The sequence below is a fragment of the Crocodylus porosus genome, unplaced genomic scaffold (assembly GCF_001723895.1).
Source record: "Crocodylus porosus isolate Cpor-Errol unplaced genomic scaffold, CroPor_comp1, whole genome shotgun sequence".
Classification (NCBI taxonomy): domain Eukaryota; kingdom Metazoa; phylum Chordata; order Crocodylia; family Crocodylidae; genus Crocodylus; species Crocodylus porosus.
In genome coordinates this window covers 16783644-16802483 of record NW_017728917.1, presented here as the reverse complement: position 1 = coordinate 16802483, position 18840 = coordinate 16783644, and the positions used below count along the sequence as shown (strand labels likewise).

Below are 18840 nucleotides of genomic sequence, written 5' to 3'. Positions count from 1 at the left end.
GTGCTACTTCATGGTCAGGGCGGCTAGGATCTGGAACCAACTTCCAAGGGAAGTGGTGCTGGCTCCTGCCCTGGGGGTCTTTAAGACAAAGCTAGACAATCACCTTGCTGGGTTCATTTGACCCCATACTCTTTCCTGCCATGGCAGGGGGTCGGACTTGATGATCTGCTCAGGTGCCTTCCGACCCTACTAACTATGAAACTATGAAACCTTCTGAATGACAGAGCAGAAGGTGTAAGGTCATGAGTGAAGAAGGAGGCTGTGCATTTACCAAGCTGTGCCTCCCAGCTTCCTGAATCCAGCGGATATTGTCATGATACTGCTGCTTTACAGATGTGCTCACTGTAAGAAAAAAAAAATAAAAGGGTTTAGAAAATGACGGCCTGTTTTTGTTTGCACTTTCCATTTAGGTGTTCCTACAGATACATCGTTCCTTCCATCCCTTCATTACATTTCAATTATTTGCATACTTGCTGAATGCCTAGACTGTCTAAAACATACAACTTTATGGTTCTCAAACATTTCCAGACCTATATTCCACTGAACAGAGAGAAGGACTAAATATACTGCTAAAAAGAAATGTAAAAAATGTTCTTTCTTGCAAAGGAAGGATACAATACTTGGGCTCACATGAGTAGTCAGACAGCAGCAAGATGGTTTTTATGATCTCTGAGGAAGTTTCAGTGCTTTATGGGTTGGCTATGAGAGCATCTAAATTGTGCGGTGGGGATTAATATGTCAGCTCTTATAATCACACAGAGTAAAGGCTGAAACATCTGCTTTCACTCTCCATTCCTAGGAGGGATGTATGGCATTTGAAAACCCTCGTGGAAACATCTTATAGAAGTTAATAGGTATGGAACCTGTAGGGTGCTATAGACATTTTATAGAGGTTTCTAGAAGTTATGCTAGAGAATTTCATGGAGAATGAGATTTTTTTTTACTTATTTAAAAGGATCATATAGAAGAACATTTTCTATTATGTTCAAGGGTTTATAAACTCATTGAAAAAAGCACATTCTCCAATTAATCCTAAAGGATTTTTCCATAGAAAATGCCAAATTAAAAAAATCCATTATTCAACAAGGCTGTAGGAACATATGGCAACTGAACAGACCCCACTGCACCAAACAACTCACTGTGTGATCAGGATCCCTGTCCTAAATCCGGTGTTTCCAAAGTTGATTTCATGCTGGGGAGATGCGGGATCCTCCCTGCTCATTTAGTCTGATCTCCTTGAATCAAAAGCTCCAGCTAAAAGAACTGCTACTCAGCCTTGGCTCAACTCCATGTGTCTCTCTAACCTGTTGCTGCCTCTAAACTGTTGCTTGTGGGGATATGTTAAAGTTTAGCATCAGACAAGCTACTGTCTTGCTCCTGGATTGACAAATCTCATCTTTATTTGGGCTTTAAAAGATACTAATGCACATTGTGAGCACACAAAAGTAATCCCCATGAGCAAGGAAGCTGACTCCCTCTCTTGTTGAGAGATTATTTTTTTCTGCCCAAGCCTACCAAACTAACTGTCACTAGGTGGGTGAGCACATTCCTCATCTAAACTCGTTAATGCTTCCTTACTCCCACTACGGCCCTGATCCAAAGAAGCTGGCATTCTCAGTGCATATCTCAAGCACTGAACAGTTCAAGAATGTAAGTGGAACAACGTGAAGCAAAGTCTTTAGAAGATTTTAAAACTCTCTCCCTCTTAGTTGTAAGTTTGGTGGGGTTTAAGCAGCAAGCCCATCCTCACAGAAAGGGAAGAAATAGTTAAAATTGGAAATACGCCCAGCCTGGAAGTCCTACTCAGGATTGGGAACACCCCAAAGTTCTGGCTCTGGAGTATACTTCAACTATGGCAATGTCAGAGTCCATTTGTAGAGGTCAAATTGGGCTTCAGCTTTTGAATACCCTCAAAGTGCAGGGATGTCCAAATCCAAGGATGCAGGTCAAGTATGAATCCAGTGACTCTGGCTAAACAGCAAGTGGAATAACAAGAATATGAAACCATGAGAGGCTGTGTTGATTAGATGCCTTTTTCCTCCAAGTTCAATTTTCATTTCTCTTTGAATTCCCCTGCCCATTGCTCTGCCAAGCACAACAGCAAATCCAATAATAGAGCTGCCCCTAAACCCACTCCACTCAAATCTGCTGACTTTTAAAATAACCACATACAAATGCAAAAATTTACATGTCCAGTGCCTTGGTTCCCTAAGAGATGTGCTTTCCCCAGACCTCTCCCGGCCTTAAGATAAATAGCCTGTACATTTTACATACATGCAACAAGGAACATTCAAATGCTACATGTCAGCTCATTCTTGAATAGAAAAAAAAAAGAATGGATCATATGCCAAAGTGCGCCAAATAAGTAGTTGTGTATTTATGCAGGCCATGTACAAAATACAGTGCCAGACATCACTCTATTTTAACAAATATGATAGGTCACATTTTAAAAAAATGTAACCATTAAAAATAATTAGAGCTTCTGAATCACTGCACTACAAAATACTGAAAACAGCCCACCTTTACCCTGCTTCTCCAAGGTTCTGAGTCCTCTCAACTCCTACTGAAGTCAAAGTGTGTTGAGAGCGCTTGGCATCATACAAAACATGCCCTAATCAGTCATTCATGCCTACAAAGGCCGGATAGGGCTATAACATGGGGGGAGGGGGTGTTTAGGGGAGATAGTAATTGTTCTGTTCCTCTATCTAGGGTGCTTATGCTATGTTTAAACACACCTGAAATAAAAATGGTAGAAAGTTTGTAGATCCTTGCCCAGAAACCCTGCTCTAGAAAGGTAACCAAGTAAGAAGAGTTTTCTAATTATCCATTTTCTGATTATGTTTCATTGGTGGTTTGCAAGCACAAAGCACAAAAGTTCCCTTTTTCCCTCCAACAGTCTAAGGCCTATAAAATATATGTTGAGTTTTTGAATGAGTTGCTGCCTGGATGCTAGTCTTGGCATTGTTCAGTGATAACAGCTTGCCTTTAAGCAAAGCAAAGCTGAAAGCAGGATTCTGAATTCAGTATCAGAAGAATGGTGTGGGCAGCACTTAGGCATTGGGGCCATTTTTATAATGACAAAGACAAATCAGCACTTAGCTGACCACTAGGTGCAGTAAGGTGGGTAGTGTGGAAACAGGAGAGCAGGGGATGCTGAAGCTTGCTGAAGCTTCAGTTGCCGACTCTGCACTTCCACAAGTGTCAACGGGCCTCATTCCCTATCTGGTAATAAAGAGGTACTTCCCACCACCAAAATCTCTTTACTTCAGTTTGAAAGGGCAAAACATGCCCATGCCCCAGAGCTCTGGGCTCCGTGACATTAATTGCATCACACACTATATAATTCATGTTCCACACAGTGCACTCACCCTCCAGCCCAAAGCACTAGTCTTCCCCTCCTTACTGTGGTCCAGTTCACAGCCCCCCTCCAAATTTCTCCTATGGGAGAAACATGGATGCTGGAGTCTTCCCAGGGGTTTAGAAAGTCTGGGACCAAGCAGACCAAGAAGGGGCAGGGGAACTGCACAGCTGATGGGCGTCTATGGAGAACGCCCCAGAAGGAGCAACCTTCTTGATTAAATGGAGGGAGCTCTCAGTTTGAGCACAGCTGATGTCAGCTGTCACCTCAGCCAGGAGCTGAGCAATAGTCTCTGAAGCAAGTGCAACTAGGCTAGTTTGTGCTTTATAGCCAATACCCTGATTTCCACAGGCAGCCACTGCACCTTCCAAAGCTTGGAGACCCTTCCTAACAAGCAAAGTGAGTCACTGCACCAGCATTGCAGTGCATTACACAATTATTAGACTGAGCACTGGCCAGAGGAACCTGGGTTTGCTTAGTCTGTTATTGGTCCGCTAAGTGACTTTGAGCAAATAATTTCATTGCTCTGTGCCTCAGTTTCCCCATCAGCAAAACTGGGACAATTATACTTACCTCCTTTGCAAAGCACAGCTGTGAAAAGACAAAGGCTGGGCAGGTCCACAAAGATTTATACTGACTTCAGATGGAAGAAGCACTCTTAGTCACCGCTGTAATTTAGGCATCTAACAGCAGCCTTAAAAGGTGCCCTTGAGCCATAAATAGTGGTTGTGCTCCTTGTCTGGTGTGTAGAAGGGGATTTCTAATGCCCATATGGAGAAGACAGGAGCTTGGCTTTAAGGTCTCACCCAAAAGACATGATAATTTGCCTAGGTGCCAGTTTTTCTGCACTGTCCTTCACAAAGCCTGCACCTTTCATGATGGCAAATGGGATGACATCCTACCTCCCTGATGTATAGCATCTTCCAGCACAGATGCGGCGATTAAGTCAGTGGTAGAGAGATCCTGTGGGTCACCTGAGGTACACACCCAGCGGAATGGCCCAAATCCCAGGGAAAAAATGTCTCTGGGAAGAAAACATACTTCATTAAGGGATGGCTGAAATTCTTGCCCTATTTATCCTGGCTGTGAGCAATGCTTTTCTTTCATTAACTGAAGACGGAAGAATTCCAAACATTTTGAACTAATCTAAACAGAAAGGACTTGGGATCAGTATTTCAGAATTTAAACAATGCTGCCTCGTGAAGACGTCAGCCGGGGTGCGTGAAATCACTACCACACCTGCAGCCTTTGAAAGAAAAAACAAGGCCATTTAGTCAAACAAGCTAATGTACAAACTAATCCCAGATGGCTCGCGCTGGCTTTCACACAACAAGGCCACAGGTGCCCGATTCCCCTCTTCCTTGCAGCAAAGTAACTCAATGGGCATGAATGAAATTATGCCTGATTTACACCACTGTCAGTGGAGCCTCATTTTTTACTGTTCCCAAAGGAACCTGCTTTTACAGACCGAGGGCCTGTTTCAGCCCTTCTCTCACATCTGTGGACAAGGAAAAGGAGGGCAAGGTGGGTATATATGCAAAGTAAGTGAATAGAGGATTCCCTTTTAGTAATCCTTTAACCTACTATGCACTCACAGGGCCGGAGAATGCAGCTCCTTTGTCTTCTACTGAGGCACGACAGAATGAGTCTCCCTACAAAGTAGCGGCACTTGGCCAATCTGTCTGCAAATTGCTGCAGTGTCAGCTCTGCTTTCCATACACACAGACTTTCCAGAATTACCAAACTCTTTGGGAGCCAAGTCCTGCTTGTATTCATCAGGGCAGATGTACTTTTGGGTCTGATTTTGATCTCTCCTACACTGATATACATGAGGAATAACACCACTAAATTTAGAGCCAACAGGCCAGTTCTTCAGCCCTGTCTGGTTGTTTTGCATTGTTCCAGCCCCCGGACACCTTCTTAACTACACTAGGTGCATATACATGTTCAATCCATGCCCGGGCAATGATAGTATACCCAAGGGTAGAACTGGGACCTGATGGTCCTAGAAATCCTGTGTAAATCCTAGCTTCCACACCATTGCCTTTTACTTGTCTATGGGATTATGCAGGAATTTCCCCAGAAAAGTGGACTCTCCTAACTCATTTATTTTCTGATCCTTCTTTGAAGCAACCCAGTTTATGGGTCTGAATCTATAGTACACAAAAAGAGATTCTAGCTCCAAGTGCCCCGCTCTCTCCAACTTACCCCATGATGTGCTGAACGTAGGAAGGGTATCGGAATTCAGTTTTATTGGCTCCTCCTTTCTCAACATCAGCACCTGCAAAAGAAATTGAAATGCAGATTATTTGAGGAGAAAAGCTATAAGTTCAAGGCTAGACTATGCCCTTAGCTCATATGCAAAGAGGTTCTTCCCTGCCCAGATCAATGCCTGCCACACAGACATCTACTTGACAGCCCCTTCCTTCTCCATGTTCCTTCTCACAGTATGCCACTTAGAGAGAGGAGCAGGGACTAGGCGGACCACGGGAGGGCAGCAGGTGGTCAAATAATGACAGAGAATGGGGCCAGCTGCACCCGCAGGGCTATACTACAGAGTTATGATCAAGACCATCCTTCCCTACTTTGTCAGAGAGCAGGACTGGCCTCTCCAAAAACAGTAGAGAGGCACAAGGCTTCTGTATGGATGGCCACTGCCTCCCATATAATATTCTATAAGCCTCCTAGGGCTAGTGAAAGGTCCATCAGGGTGTCCCATGGAGACCTGAAACTCTCTCAAAGTCCACCAAACTGAATCACCTGAGAGAGAGATCAAACCTCTAGAGGCTCTCTCCTCTTCTCCTTTGCTATGGTATTTACCACAAAGCGAACAGTACAGGCTGATCACAGCCTACAGCTATGTTGCTCAACCTTTTGTAGACTCAGTGCACCCCTTGGAAAACACCAGCTCTTTCCTTTCGGTGATTCGAATCGCTGTCCCAAATTGATTCAGCCAAATCTGATTCGGAGATTTGGCTGCTGCCAAATCAGCCAAATCTCTGAATCACATAGGCCCCATCCCCCTCCTGCTCTCAATGGCTGCCCCCAGCTCCTGGCACGTTGGGAAAAAAAAGCCGGCACTCACCAGGTGCTACCAAGTGACAGGGGGGTGATCCCTGCAGCCCCCCGCTGCCCAACGCTGCATGGGGAACTCTGTCACAAGCCCCCTGAACACCCCCCATCATCCCCCCCCATGGCTGCCCCTCTTGCCCCAGCTCCCAGCCCTTTAAAAAAAAAAACAACAACAAAAAACTCTGAACTCACTGGCTTCTGCCAGGTGGGGGGGGCGATCCCCGCTGCCCCCTGCTACCCTGTGATGCATGGGGGGCTCTGCCACATGCCCCCAGCAGCCCCAAGGCCGCTGCAGCAGCCGGTGAGTGCAGGGTTTTTGTTGTTGTTTTTTTAAAGGACTGGGAGCTAGGGCGGGCAAGGCAGCCATGGTGAGGCTCGGACAGTGGGCGGGAGTCGGGGGGAGCCACGGCAGAGCCTCCCATGCAGAATGGGGCAGTAGGGGGCAGTGGAGATCAACCCCCTCCCCCCTGGCAGCAGCTGGTGAGTGGGGGCTTTTTTTAAAGCACCAGGAGCTGGGGTGGGCAGCGCAGCCATGGAGGGGGGAGGTGCTGGGAGAGCAGGCAGGGGTTGGGGTTTGGCAGGGGTTCCCCCATGCTCCCTCCTCCTCCAGCCCTCCCATCCCCCAGCCCCTACTTACCAGCTCAGAGCCGGGTCCAGTTCCCTGCTGCAGCGGGCGGGGACTGCCTGAATCACCGAAGCTCTCCGAAACTTTCCCGAATCTGTTCGGAGAGCTTCAAATCGATTCATACCTTCTAACTGGTCCCCGGATTTGATTCAGATTCAGAGATTCAGCCACCAAATTGGGCCGCATCTCCTCTGAATTGAATCAGCACCCAAAGCTTTGCACAGCCCTGGTATTTTGGTTGAGAATCACTGCACTAAGGGACCGAACTGACACACTGCCAGAACCATCTTCCCCTCCTGAGAAATGCTGGGAAACCTTAAATGTAACACTGAGGGCTTTTACCATTGCTTTTATTTTTTTAAAATCACTCTTGTCAGAAGAATGAAAATTAGGAACAAAAGCATGGCAGCAACAGCTGAATTCAGCCAAACAAAGTCACAGCAGACAACAGGGGTGGTCACTGGGAGAAGCCATCTCAAGCCAACCTCCGCTCCTTCTTGTAAGCTGCTTTTTTGATCATTCTGTTCTGTAGATCTAAAATGTCAGCTGGTAAAAGAAAACAATCCTGCCTTTTCCCAGCCACACAAGGAAGTCCTAAACATGATCCAAAACCCAGATTGTGCTGCACAGCAAACTTCAGCCCCAGGAACAGGAGGGTAAGGATGGCTTTAAGCCACCATCCAGCTCTCCTAGTTCATTATCATGAGGCCAGAAGCTGTCCCTGCCCTCAGCAGGGAGGAAAAGGTGGGCTGGCCACATACCTACAATTTGTTCTGTAACCCAGAGCTGCCTTGCATGCTTGTTCCTCGGCCCCGATTCTGCAAACATCTTTCTGCAGGCCCCCCTGTGCCCACACACAGTTTTATGAACTAAAGGGATCCCCATGCACAGAGGAAGCTACAAGATCAGGACTTTATTTTGCAGAACAAAAGGTGAAGGTATCCAGATTGAATTCCAGTTCAGTTGCTGGTACAAGTTGTGCCAGCAGAAAGCTGCGTTCTCTGTGGAAAGCTTGGCCACTGGTGTTTACTGTTTGTGCTATGCACACAACTAAGTGCAAAGTGGCATTTAGCCCATGTCTAATATGCTTCACTCACAGGAGAAGAGAGAACTTGACACAGTTTAATCTAGGAAAGCCAGCATCTATCTACTCACCAGCTCTCTGAGCTTCCAAGAGGAAGGCATTGCCATAGTCCCAAAAAAACATGCCCTTATCAGACAGTTTGTTTATAGCAGCTACTTGTCTCCTCAAACTGAAAATAAAAAATGAAAAAAATAGCTTTGAAACGTACATAATGGGTTAATGGCATGACAATGCCATGCAAACACAGGGATTTGGGCTCTGAAATGGGTGGGGAGGAACAGCTGGATTTCAACCCATTGTCTAAATCCACCAGCCTTCACAAAACATCTTTCCATCTTTGTAGCTCATGTTTTCCCAGGTTCTCACAGCAGATTATAGACATGGAGCAAACTTCAGGGCATTGTTCTGAGCTAGGATAAGTAATCTACAGGGGTAAATTCCTCTCCCTAAAAATGTAGCCAGCTCTGTTTTGGAGCAGGACAGTGATTTAACATCAAATATCAACATTGCTCTCTGGCTTAGGAGAGGATGTAAAGAATAGCACCATAACTAACTGAAACTACAGAGGTGAATTCAGAGAAGGAAACGGTGGGTATTGCAGCTCATTAAAAATATGGCCATGGCAACATGACAAAAAAACTTGTAGGGCCTGTGGCTTTGCTCCCTCACTTAGATTTCTTTTTTTTTTCTCTTCCTTTGTCTTTTCACATGTCTGGCAACCTGGTTGTCAAGGCCTCCATGACCTATCTCAGGTAGGAGGGGGAGGATCGAACGTCTCCATTGTTCTCAGTTCTGGCCACATGACATGGGGGCTAGGCTTTAGCTAACGTCACTCCAATAGATAACACTGATGCTTTTCAAATTGATTGGTCAACATCAAATAACCCCTGTCTCTGACTGGGTCCAGGTGATGAGGTCAGTAGGGCTATTTAAGAGGGTCCCTCTGTGTTGGGGGGGCAGACATCTTCTGGACTCAGAGAATCAAGCTATGTGCCTCCAGCCTCTTCTGGACATTGCTGCGAATAACATATCTTTATTGTAGCCGGTAACATAAATACAAGTGTTCTAGACACATACAACAAGGACCAACAAGCCACTTACACTGTTTTGCTCAAGGCTGTTTTCTTTCAGAAGTCTTTTTAGTTTTTATTCCTTCCCTGTGCCTTCCCTCTCCAAGGAATAAAACTATCTATTATAGCAAGCCTGGCTGTAAATGTTTGAGAGGGATTGGGCAAGCCTTTTTGCTCCCTTTGCTCGGCTGACTAAGGGAGTCCACCTTCTATGCTTCAGGCTATAAGAAGCACCCAAATATATCCTGCTGGGGCTAAGCAACCCCTAGGTCTTCAGGGCCTGTGTACCCCAAGTGGCACAGAGCCCTAACAGAGACTGGAGCTTGGGTGGTGGCAACGGTTACCCTAGGCTTGTGGGTGTGCTCCAGGAAGGGGGTTAGCCAGGAGTTGGAGCCCCTGGGGAAGCATCCAAAACTTGGTTTTGGTTGGGCGCAGTGAGGTGGGCAGCTTGGCCCCTACTGGCCCACCATAGGCAACACCAAGACTATTATAAAAATTGCCAATGGATCTTCAATGACTGCAAGTGCATTTATCTGAAAAAAGACCTCCTGTAGCAGCACAACGGAACCTAGCAACAAGGTGAGGTACTGCTTAAATACTGGCCCAGAGACGCATTACTTACTGAATTACTAACACAACTGCCCATAGGTTTCTCATCCCAATACAGAGTCAGCTCAGTTCCCTAAGATCTGAGACATAACCTCAAAGCTAGTACTGCTACTGCCTTCCTCTTGTAACACAGCTGGAAGCTCTCACTGGTGAAGATGCCAGGCATCTCTATACTGTCATCACACTTCCTTTCCCCTATTTTTGATCAGAGATCTGAAATCTTCATGAGAAGAGGAGCTAGCCCTGTCAATCTTTATAACATCATTCTGTAATTTCTAGTTCTGGTGATTATAGACTACAAAACCTTAGCTATTGGCTGAGGGTCAAAATCAATACAGCTGGGACTCTTACATTTGTAATGTACTCAAAAATAAAATCCACTTCTTGTAAAGCCATTTGCTAACTTGGTTCTAGATCAAAATTCAAAAAATTAATGAAACAGATTCTTCTCCCTCTGACTTCCCTCTTTCCTAGGACATCTTTGCAGGTTTCCACTCTGTTGCCTTTATGCTAAACCATCAAAACACACCTTTCTACTTTGAACTAGCTGCAATTTCCTCCTGTTTCTTGGATTAAAATACAGGTCTCACAGCAGATTTGCAACAGCAGGGTAGTTACAGTGTCTTATTAGAGTTCTAGAGGTGTGGGTACGTTCCTGGCTCTGGATTTATGCTAAAGGCCGTCCTCCAGCTGTAAATGGGTGGCTTGTGATTAGGCAGAGGAGTCAAATGCAATTCAGTGTGAGACTGGCCACATCACTCCCTCGTGCACTGCTGGCTACCAAAACTGGCATGCTTTACCCACATCAGCCTGATGAGCTGCTAAGCTTGAGTGGGCCTTTGACCTCACATGCTAGGTAATCTGTGTAACTGAATTACAGCAGATATGTTCAGACCTTAGTCTTTATACAACAGTGTGTCATGGTATAGTAGCAGAGAAAGGGACCAGGCTACATGATAGAATCCGTCCCACAGAATCTGAGTCTGAGTGTGAATGCACAGCTGCTCTACAGGAAATATCAGGATTACATCAGTGTAGATTAAATGACAGTACTCCAGATCTGCACTGACATCACTGACAGCAGAATCTGGCTACTGATGCTGTGCATCATATGGAAAAGACCAACCATCTGGTGACTCCAGTAGGAAATAAGGTCCACCATTTACCTCTCCTGCACCAAGGCACGGAACGTCCCTGGATCAGCAGACATGAGCTGGTTTGCTTCCCCAAAGGAGAGCTGCACAGGGTAGTATCCTCCACTGAATGGATTGTGGCATGAGGTTTGGTCAGACCCTAGATCAACTAGCAGTTCTCCTGTTGTATCAAGTTCATAGACAAGCCTTTCCCTGTGTGTAGAAAAGATAAGACATAAAACACTTAGCTGGTGTCTGCCACTGCCAGACAGATCTACCTCTCATCATCCTAGGTCTCAGAGGCACCGAAAGTACCAGTTAGGAGTTCCCACTAGTAGCTCTAAAGATTCCCTACATCATTATAAGTATGCCCCGAGAGTGGCCAAAGTCTTTTGTTTTATGGCTCTTGGCATGGCACTTGCCATATTAGCATCAATACCTGGGAGTCTCAAGCACTGAATCATCTTCAATGGCACCGTGATGCCTGGCAAGGCATCAGTCATTTCAAGCAAACTCACCTCACTATGGAGAAGGATAGATGAAAGAGTTAATGGGAAAGAGCTGTGACCTGACATCACCAGGATCTACTCCCTCCCAGAACTATCTGCCACGTCTGCAGTCAATTACAGGAATCTCAGATGAGTCTTCTCAATCATCTACGGACTCACCAATGACTTCCCTATTTAGTGGAAGACTGTCATCCTCGTATCAAGGGACTGCTGCCACCACTGACAACAAGAGCAGAAGAATTTTCTGTTTTCCAAAAACTAAGGATTCATCTTCTATTAAGACACTGGCTAATGTCATTTTTTAATTAGTTGTGTTCAAAACTAAAGCCATGTTCTTCATATAAGAACAGTAAAGGTTTAGAAGGGAAAAGGAAGAAATTCCTTATCCAGTGGTGGCTGCAGAGAGTATATTGTTTGGCAAAATGTAATTCTGTTATTTGTAATCTGGACACCAATGTTAATATGCCTCCTATGGCAAAACGAACAGTGGGATTTTTGATGATCAACAAGAGTAAGGGTCTTGATTTAACATCTGATTGGAAAGTCATGCCCTTTATGCTCCAGGTCTGGGAATTGATTCCATGCTAACTAGCCAGGAAAAATGCCATATACTAAAGTGTCTACCATTTGGTACTTACCAAAGATCTACCACATTCCCATGGTAACCCAGGCTAAGGGAGGTTTTGTTCTTTCGTGCATTTCTATAATTGAATAAAAATGGATGAGGTGAAGAAAATTCATCATCTGCATAGTTGTAGTTTACAAACCATATATACACAACCAAAGCAGTGGCTCAAATAACAGAGAAAATATATGTGGTCAAAATAAATTATGGACACTGCTGAACAGAAACTAAACAGGATTCTGATTTTAGAAGGGGGTTAATAACAATACTAGGAATTTATGTGCCGAATTTCTAAAATATGGGTCTGATTCTCCTTCATTTACCCTGGTACTAATCAGAACTCCAAATGGCAGCTTTGGAGTAACAAAGAGACTGGATATATTGAGTCGACAGGTAGTATACTGAAATTGCTCTGTTTTCCCTGCTGTAAGTGCACCAGTCTAGAAGGCTTGAGTAACTTCTCAAATTTAATGTTATTTGTAATTGCCTTATGCACAGTAATGAATCTAAATAAAGATCAGTTTCACATATTGCAATGCAGATTATAAGGAGCATTAGTGCAACTGTATTTACTACTGATAACAGCTGCTGGAACAAGTCATAGATGAAGGCATCACATATTTAACAGCAGAAGAAGGCTGAGGACAGATATCCTACAATTCTTCTCCACCCCCTGCACACAGCTCATGAGCATTTAGAGAACCCAGAAGATCCCAACGGATCAGTAAAGTGCCATACCTGACCAGAGCAATGCAGTGGTCCAAGCTATCTGTGATTTCCATCAGCCATCCTTGCTTGTATCGCTTCAAAAGAGCAGCTTCATCAACCTGAGACAAATTGCAGAACGATTTAACACGGTTTGTTTGGTGCTCTTTTACTGAACCAACTGTATATCCTGGATTGGCCTCATCAGCCGTCTTTGGACCCACAGGTAAGACATTCATGGAAGACAATCATCCTCACCTGTGAGGGACTGCTGAAGAAGAAGTTAGGAGAGATGTTGGACAAGCTTTGGAGCACAAAGTGCCCTTCTTTTGTGCCCAGTAGTTTGTCTAACAATTTCCTAACTGTACAGCTGGTCCAATAAAAAATATTTCCACGCAAACATTCCTTCTCACATATCTCCTGGATCATCACAGTTACAACAGACTGACCCTTCTGCAAAGATTTAGGACTATTACATTCCCCAAAGAACTTCACCGTTCCAGTTTTCCATTTAACACTAGTCAAGATGTACTAACACTAGCAAATCCACCTTGCAAAATAAGCCTGCATTAGCCTCAAGGAGAAAGACTGGATGACCCATGGTCGTTTCCACTTCTAACTTCCATGGTTTTATCAGTTCTGTTTTCTATTGCTTCGGACTCTGAATCGGACAAGAGAGGAATCCTTTGGCCCAATCACCTGCTCTCAAACCAGAACAGATTTTAGAAAGCAAACTCCTGATTAGAGTTAGTCAGGAAATAGTTCACCCCCCCACCCCTCAAGATTATTTGTATTAAAGCTGTTTCCCCATTTTTACTGAATGATTTATGATTTCATTGAAAACTATGAAAACCAAAAATGTCCCTGTTTTCAGATTTTTTAATGAAAACCCAAGCATGGAAAATTCTCATGGAAATTAAAGAAAAAAACAAGAACAAACAAACTAGTGGTGGCAATTTTTCTGCCAGCTTCATATCTGAGTAATTGAGATTTGGTTAAAGCAAAACCAACATCAGATGTCCTCTTGTAGAACTGGCTGGGAATTAAAAAAAAAACTCAGCCAACGTTAGGAAAAAAAATGAGCAAGGACTCATTCCTGGCCTTCTTCTGCCTCCAAGAGAGAAATAAATGGGTCAAACTTAGATCCATGTATCCTCATTTTGACATGGAGGTCCCGGTAAGCTGAATTCCAACTCTGAATGTTGCACCACTCGTAGTTTTTTAACATATTTGTGTTGACATGCATGGGATGAAGGCACACACATGCAGATGGACAGTTACAAGCCCCGTCTTTCCCAATTATTTTAGTGCAGGAAACGTTCCATCAATTCCCATGGCGCTGATGAGAGATATTGTTCAAAAACCCCAGTCTGCAGTGACATCAATGGAATCACACAGCAAGATCTCAGGTACATAAAAGCCTGTTTCTTTTTGTGTCTTGTTTTGCAACTAAGGTAAATCAACACAGGTGAAGAAGAGAACATAGAGCGTCACCTAACAAATGGACTCGGCTATCACAATTAAGAGTCTGGGTGTAAATCCCCTGCATTACTTGCTTTGCACATCACCACACTTCAGATCTGCCTTGACAGGGTTACAGAACTTTCTCATCATCCCACCAGCATGCCTAAAGATATTAACTTCCTTTGTACCAGACTTTAGACAAACATTTATGCTCTTTGATCAGTGAGCCAGCAGTGTTTAAAATGGCATTACCATTAACAGACAAACATTACCTCGGGTGCAAGTCCAGTGACTCCGGGGAGTTACACCATGAATCACTTTATCCCCTCAGCAAGTGCAACTAAAAATAGGATTCTGCTTCATGTTACACTTAGGAGGAAAGAGAGCTTCCGCTTTAATTCCTCCTGTCTCAACTTCAGAAGCCAGGGCTGACAAAATGATGTCTCCTGTACAATCCGTCAATGTATTTGCATAAATAGTTCCTTAAAATATATAGAGAGATATATATAGCTGCTATTCATGTGCATTCCTGAAACTCATTTCTGACAGGGACCATCCCACAGGAGATAAAAAACAGGTGACAATTAGTCTTCTGAACAAAATCATCTGGAGCAGTAGAGATGAAAAGGACAAGGAAGTGATGTGGGTAGCATCCCCTCAAAACCATTCTTCACTGAGTAAAACTTAAACAATCAAGATGACAAAGTGGAGGTATGGATACAAAATAATTTATTAATTTAAGCTAGCTTTCCTCACCTAGAAAGCTACCTGAAGAGTTCATCGAATTGATCCAACGTTGCTAAGACTTTAGCATTAGGGATGGGACCCTGCAAAACTGATGACATTCTAGCCTTTTAAAACTGGATCTCAAATCCAGATGCAGTGGGTCAGATTTACTGTGTCCCATGTGGGCAGTTTGATTGACCCAGGCTTTCAGATTCAGAAGTGGCATGGCCTACTTTGTTCTCCAGAGAGCTTTGCATGCAAAAGACAGGTGACCTACTAAACGCCAGCCCTCTCCACTGCTTGATCCTGAAAATGTTTCACTGTTTAGGAGCAAAGGCTTCCTGAGTACTGGTAATTCACTGACAAAGTCACCTTGTGGTCACTCCTGCAACTAGATCATCAACAATGTTTTTTCCACAAACAGAATTTAGTGTTATCCTCATGGAAGAGACTAATATACACCTACTAAAATTATCAAAAAGTTGCTAAGCAAAATTGGTGACTAATTGGGGGAGGGTGGAATTGTAATTTTTTTATTTGATCTTGCTTTGCTTGATTTGTTGCAATATGATATTTTTTGGTTGCACAGAATTTCAGGGGAATGAGTTTGACTGATGTGCAGCCAGATCTCGATATCCTTTAGCATCTTGGGTTGAGACTATACAAGTAATTCCATGGAAGTCATATACTAAGGTCCCTGATAGACGTTGTACTTAAGACATGATTAACCAGTTAATTATATCTTAAGTAGTAACCCAGCCACACATGAATGTAATAAAGGTGTGATAAAACAGGCTATAAGCCATGACATTATTACACAAAAAACATGTAATAACTTTGGGACTGATTCCCACTGTGACTCAAATTGAATGTGTGGCCAGGCTGATCAGCTGATCAGCCTTGACTCCAGTGTGCTGCTGAGGTTGGAAGCACCAATCACCTGACTGTTTTGCTACTTGCTGATCCATGATTCTGGGCTTCCCCTGTGCTGGCAATATGGCACAATTGGGAATTGGTCCATGACCCTATAATCACATCTCCTGCCCTACACATGTAGCATGGCAAGCAGCACAATTGCTGGGGGTGTAGATCAGATCCCATCATGCCTTTAATTGAATGTCTGACAGGGGCCTAAAATACAACAGGTGCATCTACATGTGCAAATAATGCGACATGATAAACGCCGGCACACTTTGTGCCAGAGTCAGCTGCTCCCAGGTACAGTATCTACATGTGCACCTGGGACCACAGCACTTTGAGCCAGGGCAGAGCAGCACCGGGGTGGCAGAAGGCACAGGTGGGTCAGCCTCAGGCTCTGGATGGCAGCATTGAGTGGCATGGGGCTGGCTGGGGCAGGAGTGCTAAAGTGCATGGGGCTGGCTGGGGCAGGAGTGCTAAAGTGCAGGGTTAGGTGGCAGGTAGCCCCACACTGTAGCATCCTTGTGCCCCAGTCACCCCCTGTCACCACCTACATGCGCGTTTTGGCAGTTAAGTACTCTATCGCAAGATAGTACTGTGCTGGACAGTCTATGTTATGGCACAGGTAATTATTTTACTGTGCCCTAATACTAGCGCATGTGTAGACTGTGACGCTTTACTGGGGAGCTACTTAGTCAACTCTGCAGTGAAGCGCACGTGTAGATGCACCCAGGATGAATAAGAGCATCAGAATCTGGTTCTTTTTAATTATTAAACTTCAGCATACTACAGAGCAAGCAGCCTTCATGCTGCCTAGCAAATCAGCATGAAACTAACTTGAAAGGTTGCAATTAGTGATATATTGTACAAGATGCTATTAACAAACTTTAGGACACAGCATACATAAAACACTGCAACTGCTACCAAGTCATAGTTCAAAACAACTCCCCAGGAATGTATTTTATTGGCCAAGCAAAATATAATGTGTTCTTAAACCATTTAAAACTTCAATTACAATCCCTTCAATGAACTGTAAAAATTTATCAAATATTTTCTGAATGGTTTCATCTGCTCCCTTGAATAATGTAATTATTTTTAAGTAGTGTTTAAAAGAAAAATCAGAACTTTTATCCACATTGTTTCTATTTAAATTGTTTCAAATCTTGTCTGAGCTAATCTGGTGGAGAAATATAATGAATTGGATTTATTTGGAAACTAGGCTTTAAACCTAATGTAGAGATGAGATGTCAGGGATCACCTTTTCAGAACAATAAGCCATGTTGGTAGGATTTAGAGAGTTAAGTCAAGAAGCTTTGTGATTGTTGGACTTTGGATTCAATATTGCTAAATCACTTATACCTACCAGAGCAACTCTCTAAAACCCTAATTCAGAAGAAGAATTAGACATTTCAATGGATCTTTAAACACATACTTGATACTAATCATGTGTTTAAGTGTTTTGCTGAATAAATTAAAAAGGAAAATCAATGGATCTTCAAAGTGTTCAATGGGGCCAGAACTGTGTTTATATTTTTTTAGCAAAAGAATAAATGAATGCTTGTCTAACAAAACAGCTCGAATAATCCCAGATGATGCCTAACATTACATTTTGCAACATAGAAAACATTAAAGTTACGCAATTTAAACAGCTGGGGATCCATTCTGGTCTGAAATCAAACAAAACTTTAGAAGAAGTGAACATATAAATAGCATTAGAACATGAAAAATGCAAGCATTAAAAGATCTAAATGTTTTAAAATTATATTTCAAATCAAGTGGATTTAATTTTGATCTTATGAGTACACAGGTTTGTATACAAGCTTGTTAAGGTACACATGTTTTAGTAGTGTATTTTGTCACATACAACACACCCTGGAATACTTACCTTGCTTTCAAAAGGCAGAATGAAGAAACAAAAGATTTTTCCAGCATTATGGATGCATAGAGCAGGGAGGAGGCCTAATGTTCAGCTAACTCACCCTCCTTTTCCTGTTTAACTAAAGCTGAAATCTTAGCTGTTTCTAAGACTGGTGTCTCAGGGTGGATCTATGATTTTGAAAACAACTAAAGTTATCTCCAAGGCTGTGAAACAGGAAAAGGGAGACCAGAAGCAGCTAGCAGACAACACAATTGCCATAAGAAAGTTTAACCTGATTAGTAAAATATCAAGACCATTGAAAGGAGAGACAATAGTTAACCCCTTTGGACTGAAGAATAAGTCATTTAGGTAACTGATACCCTCAGCTGCCTGACTTGGTAATATACCAGCTGTTGCATGGTGGAGCAGGAATCAGAACAAGGTACTTCTATCCTGGTCATCAAATCAGCTTCCCCTGCTTAATATATACACTCCAATTTTAGGAGGCTGAGTTTTGGGAAAAAGGTGCAAGAAAATATGGTACTAGCATTTAGTACTAGGTGTGTTGCTTATGTCTTACATAAACATGATGGTCCCCTAACAATTATACTGATTGCTGATACATTCATGGTACTTAGCTCAGAGAGAGAAAATGGCTAATATTAATAAGCTATCATTAAAACTGATTTAAGTGGGGCTATGGGGAAAGACTGTTGCCATACACTCATTTTTTTAAGAAGACTGCTGTTGAACTATTTTCCTGTAGGGCTCAAATGTATGGCTCATTTGGGCAGACTTTGAACAGGCAAATATCACACCGGATCAAAGAGCAAACCCCCAAATTCACAACACCTTGGTAATACATGGTGAGTAGACAAGAGAATGGTCCCACAGAAATTCCCGAGTCAGTATAATTTCTCCCTCAGGGTCATTTACAAATTGGTGTGATTTGGAGCAATTCTGAGGCTGCGCTAAGATATGTTTAGGGATGAAATTGCAGAGGACTGCCCCCAGGATCCATGCAGGTGCATAGGAAGGTGCATTGAAGCCTATTCTCTTCAGTGTAGGACCAGGCTCGGGCTGT

General features: G+C 43.5%; 1 protein-coding gene across 2 annotated transcripts in view; it reads right to left on the bottom strand.

Annotated features, from left to right (window-relative positions):
• The window catches only part of UROC1 (urocanate hydratase 1), a 62053-nt gene that overhangs the window by 22005 nt on the left and 21208 nt on the right, over window positions 1–18840 (bottom strand). For both annotated transcript variants that reach the window (XM_019536812.1, XM_019536813.1), the window contains exons 9-15: window positions 12824–12912; window positions 12099–12161; window positions 10985–11164; window positions 8211–8308; window positions 5567–5639; window positions 4261–4382; window positions 272–342 (exon numbers count right to left, since the gene is read on the bottom strand). In XM_019536812.1, coding sequence (XP_019392357.1) covers window positions 272–342; window positions 4261–4382; window positions 5567–5639; window positions 8211–8308; window positions 10985–11164; window positions 12099–12161; window positions 12824–12912 — 696 coding nt within the window. The remainder of the gene's footprint in view (window positions 1–271; window positions 343–4260; window positions 4383–5566; window positions 5640–8210; window positions 8309–10984; window positions 11165–12098; window positions 12162–12823; window positions 12913–18840) is intronic.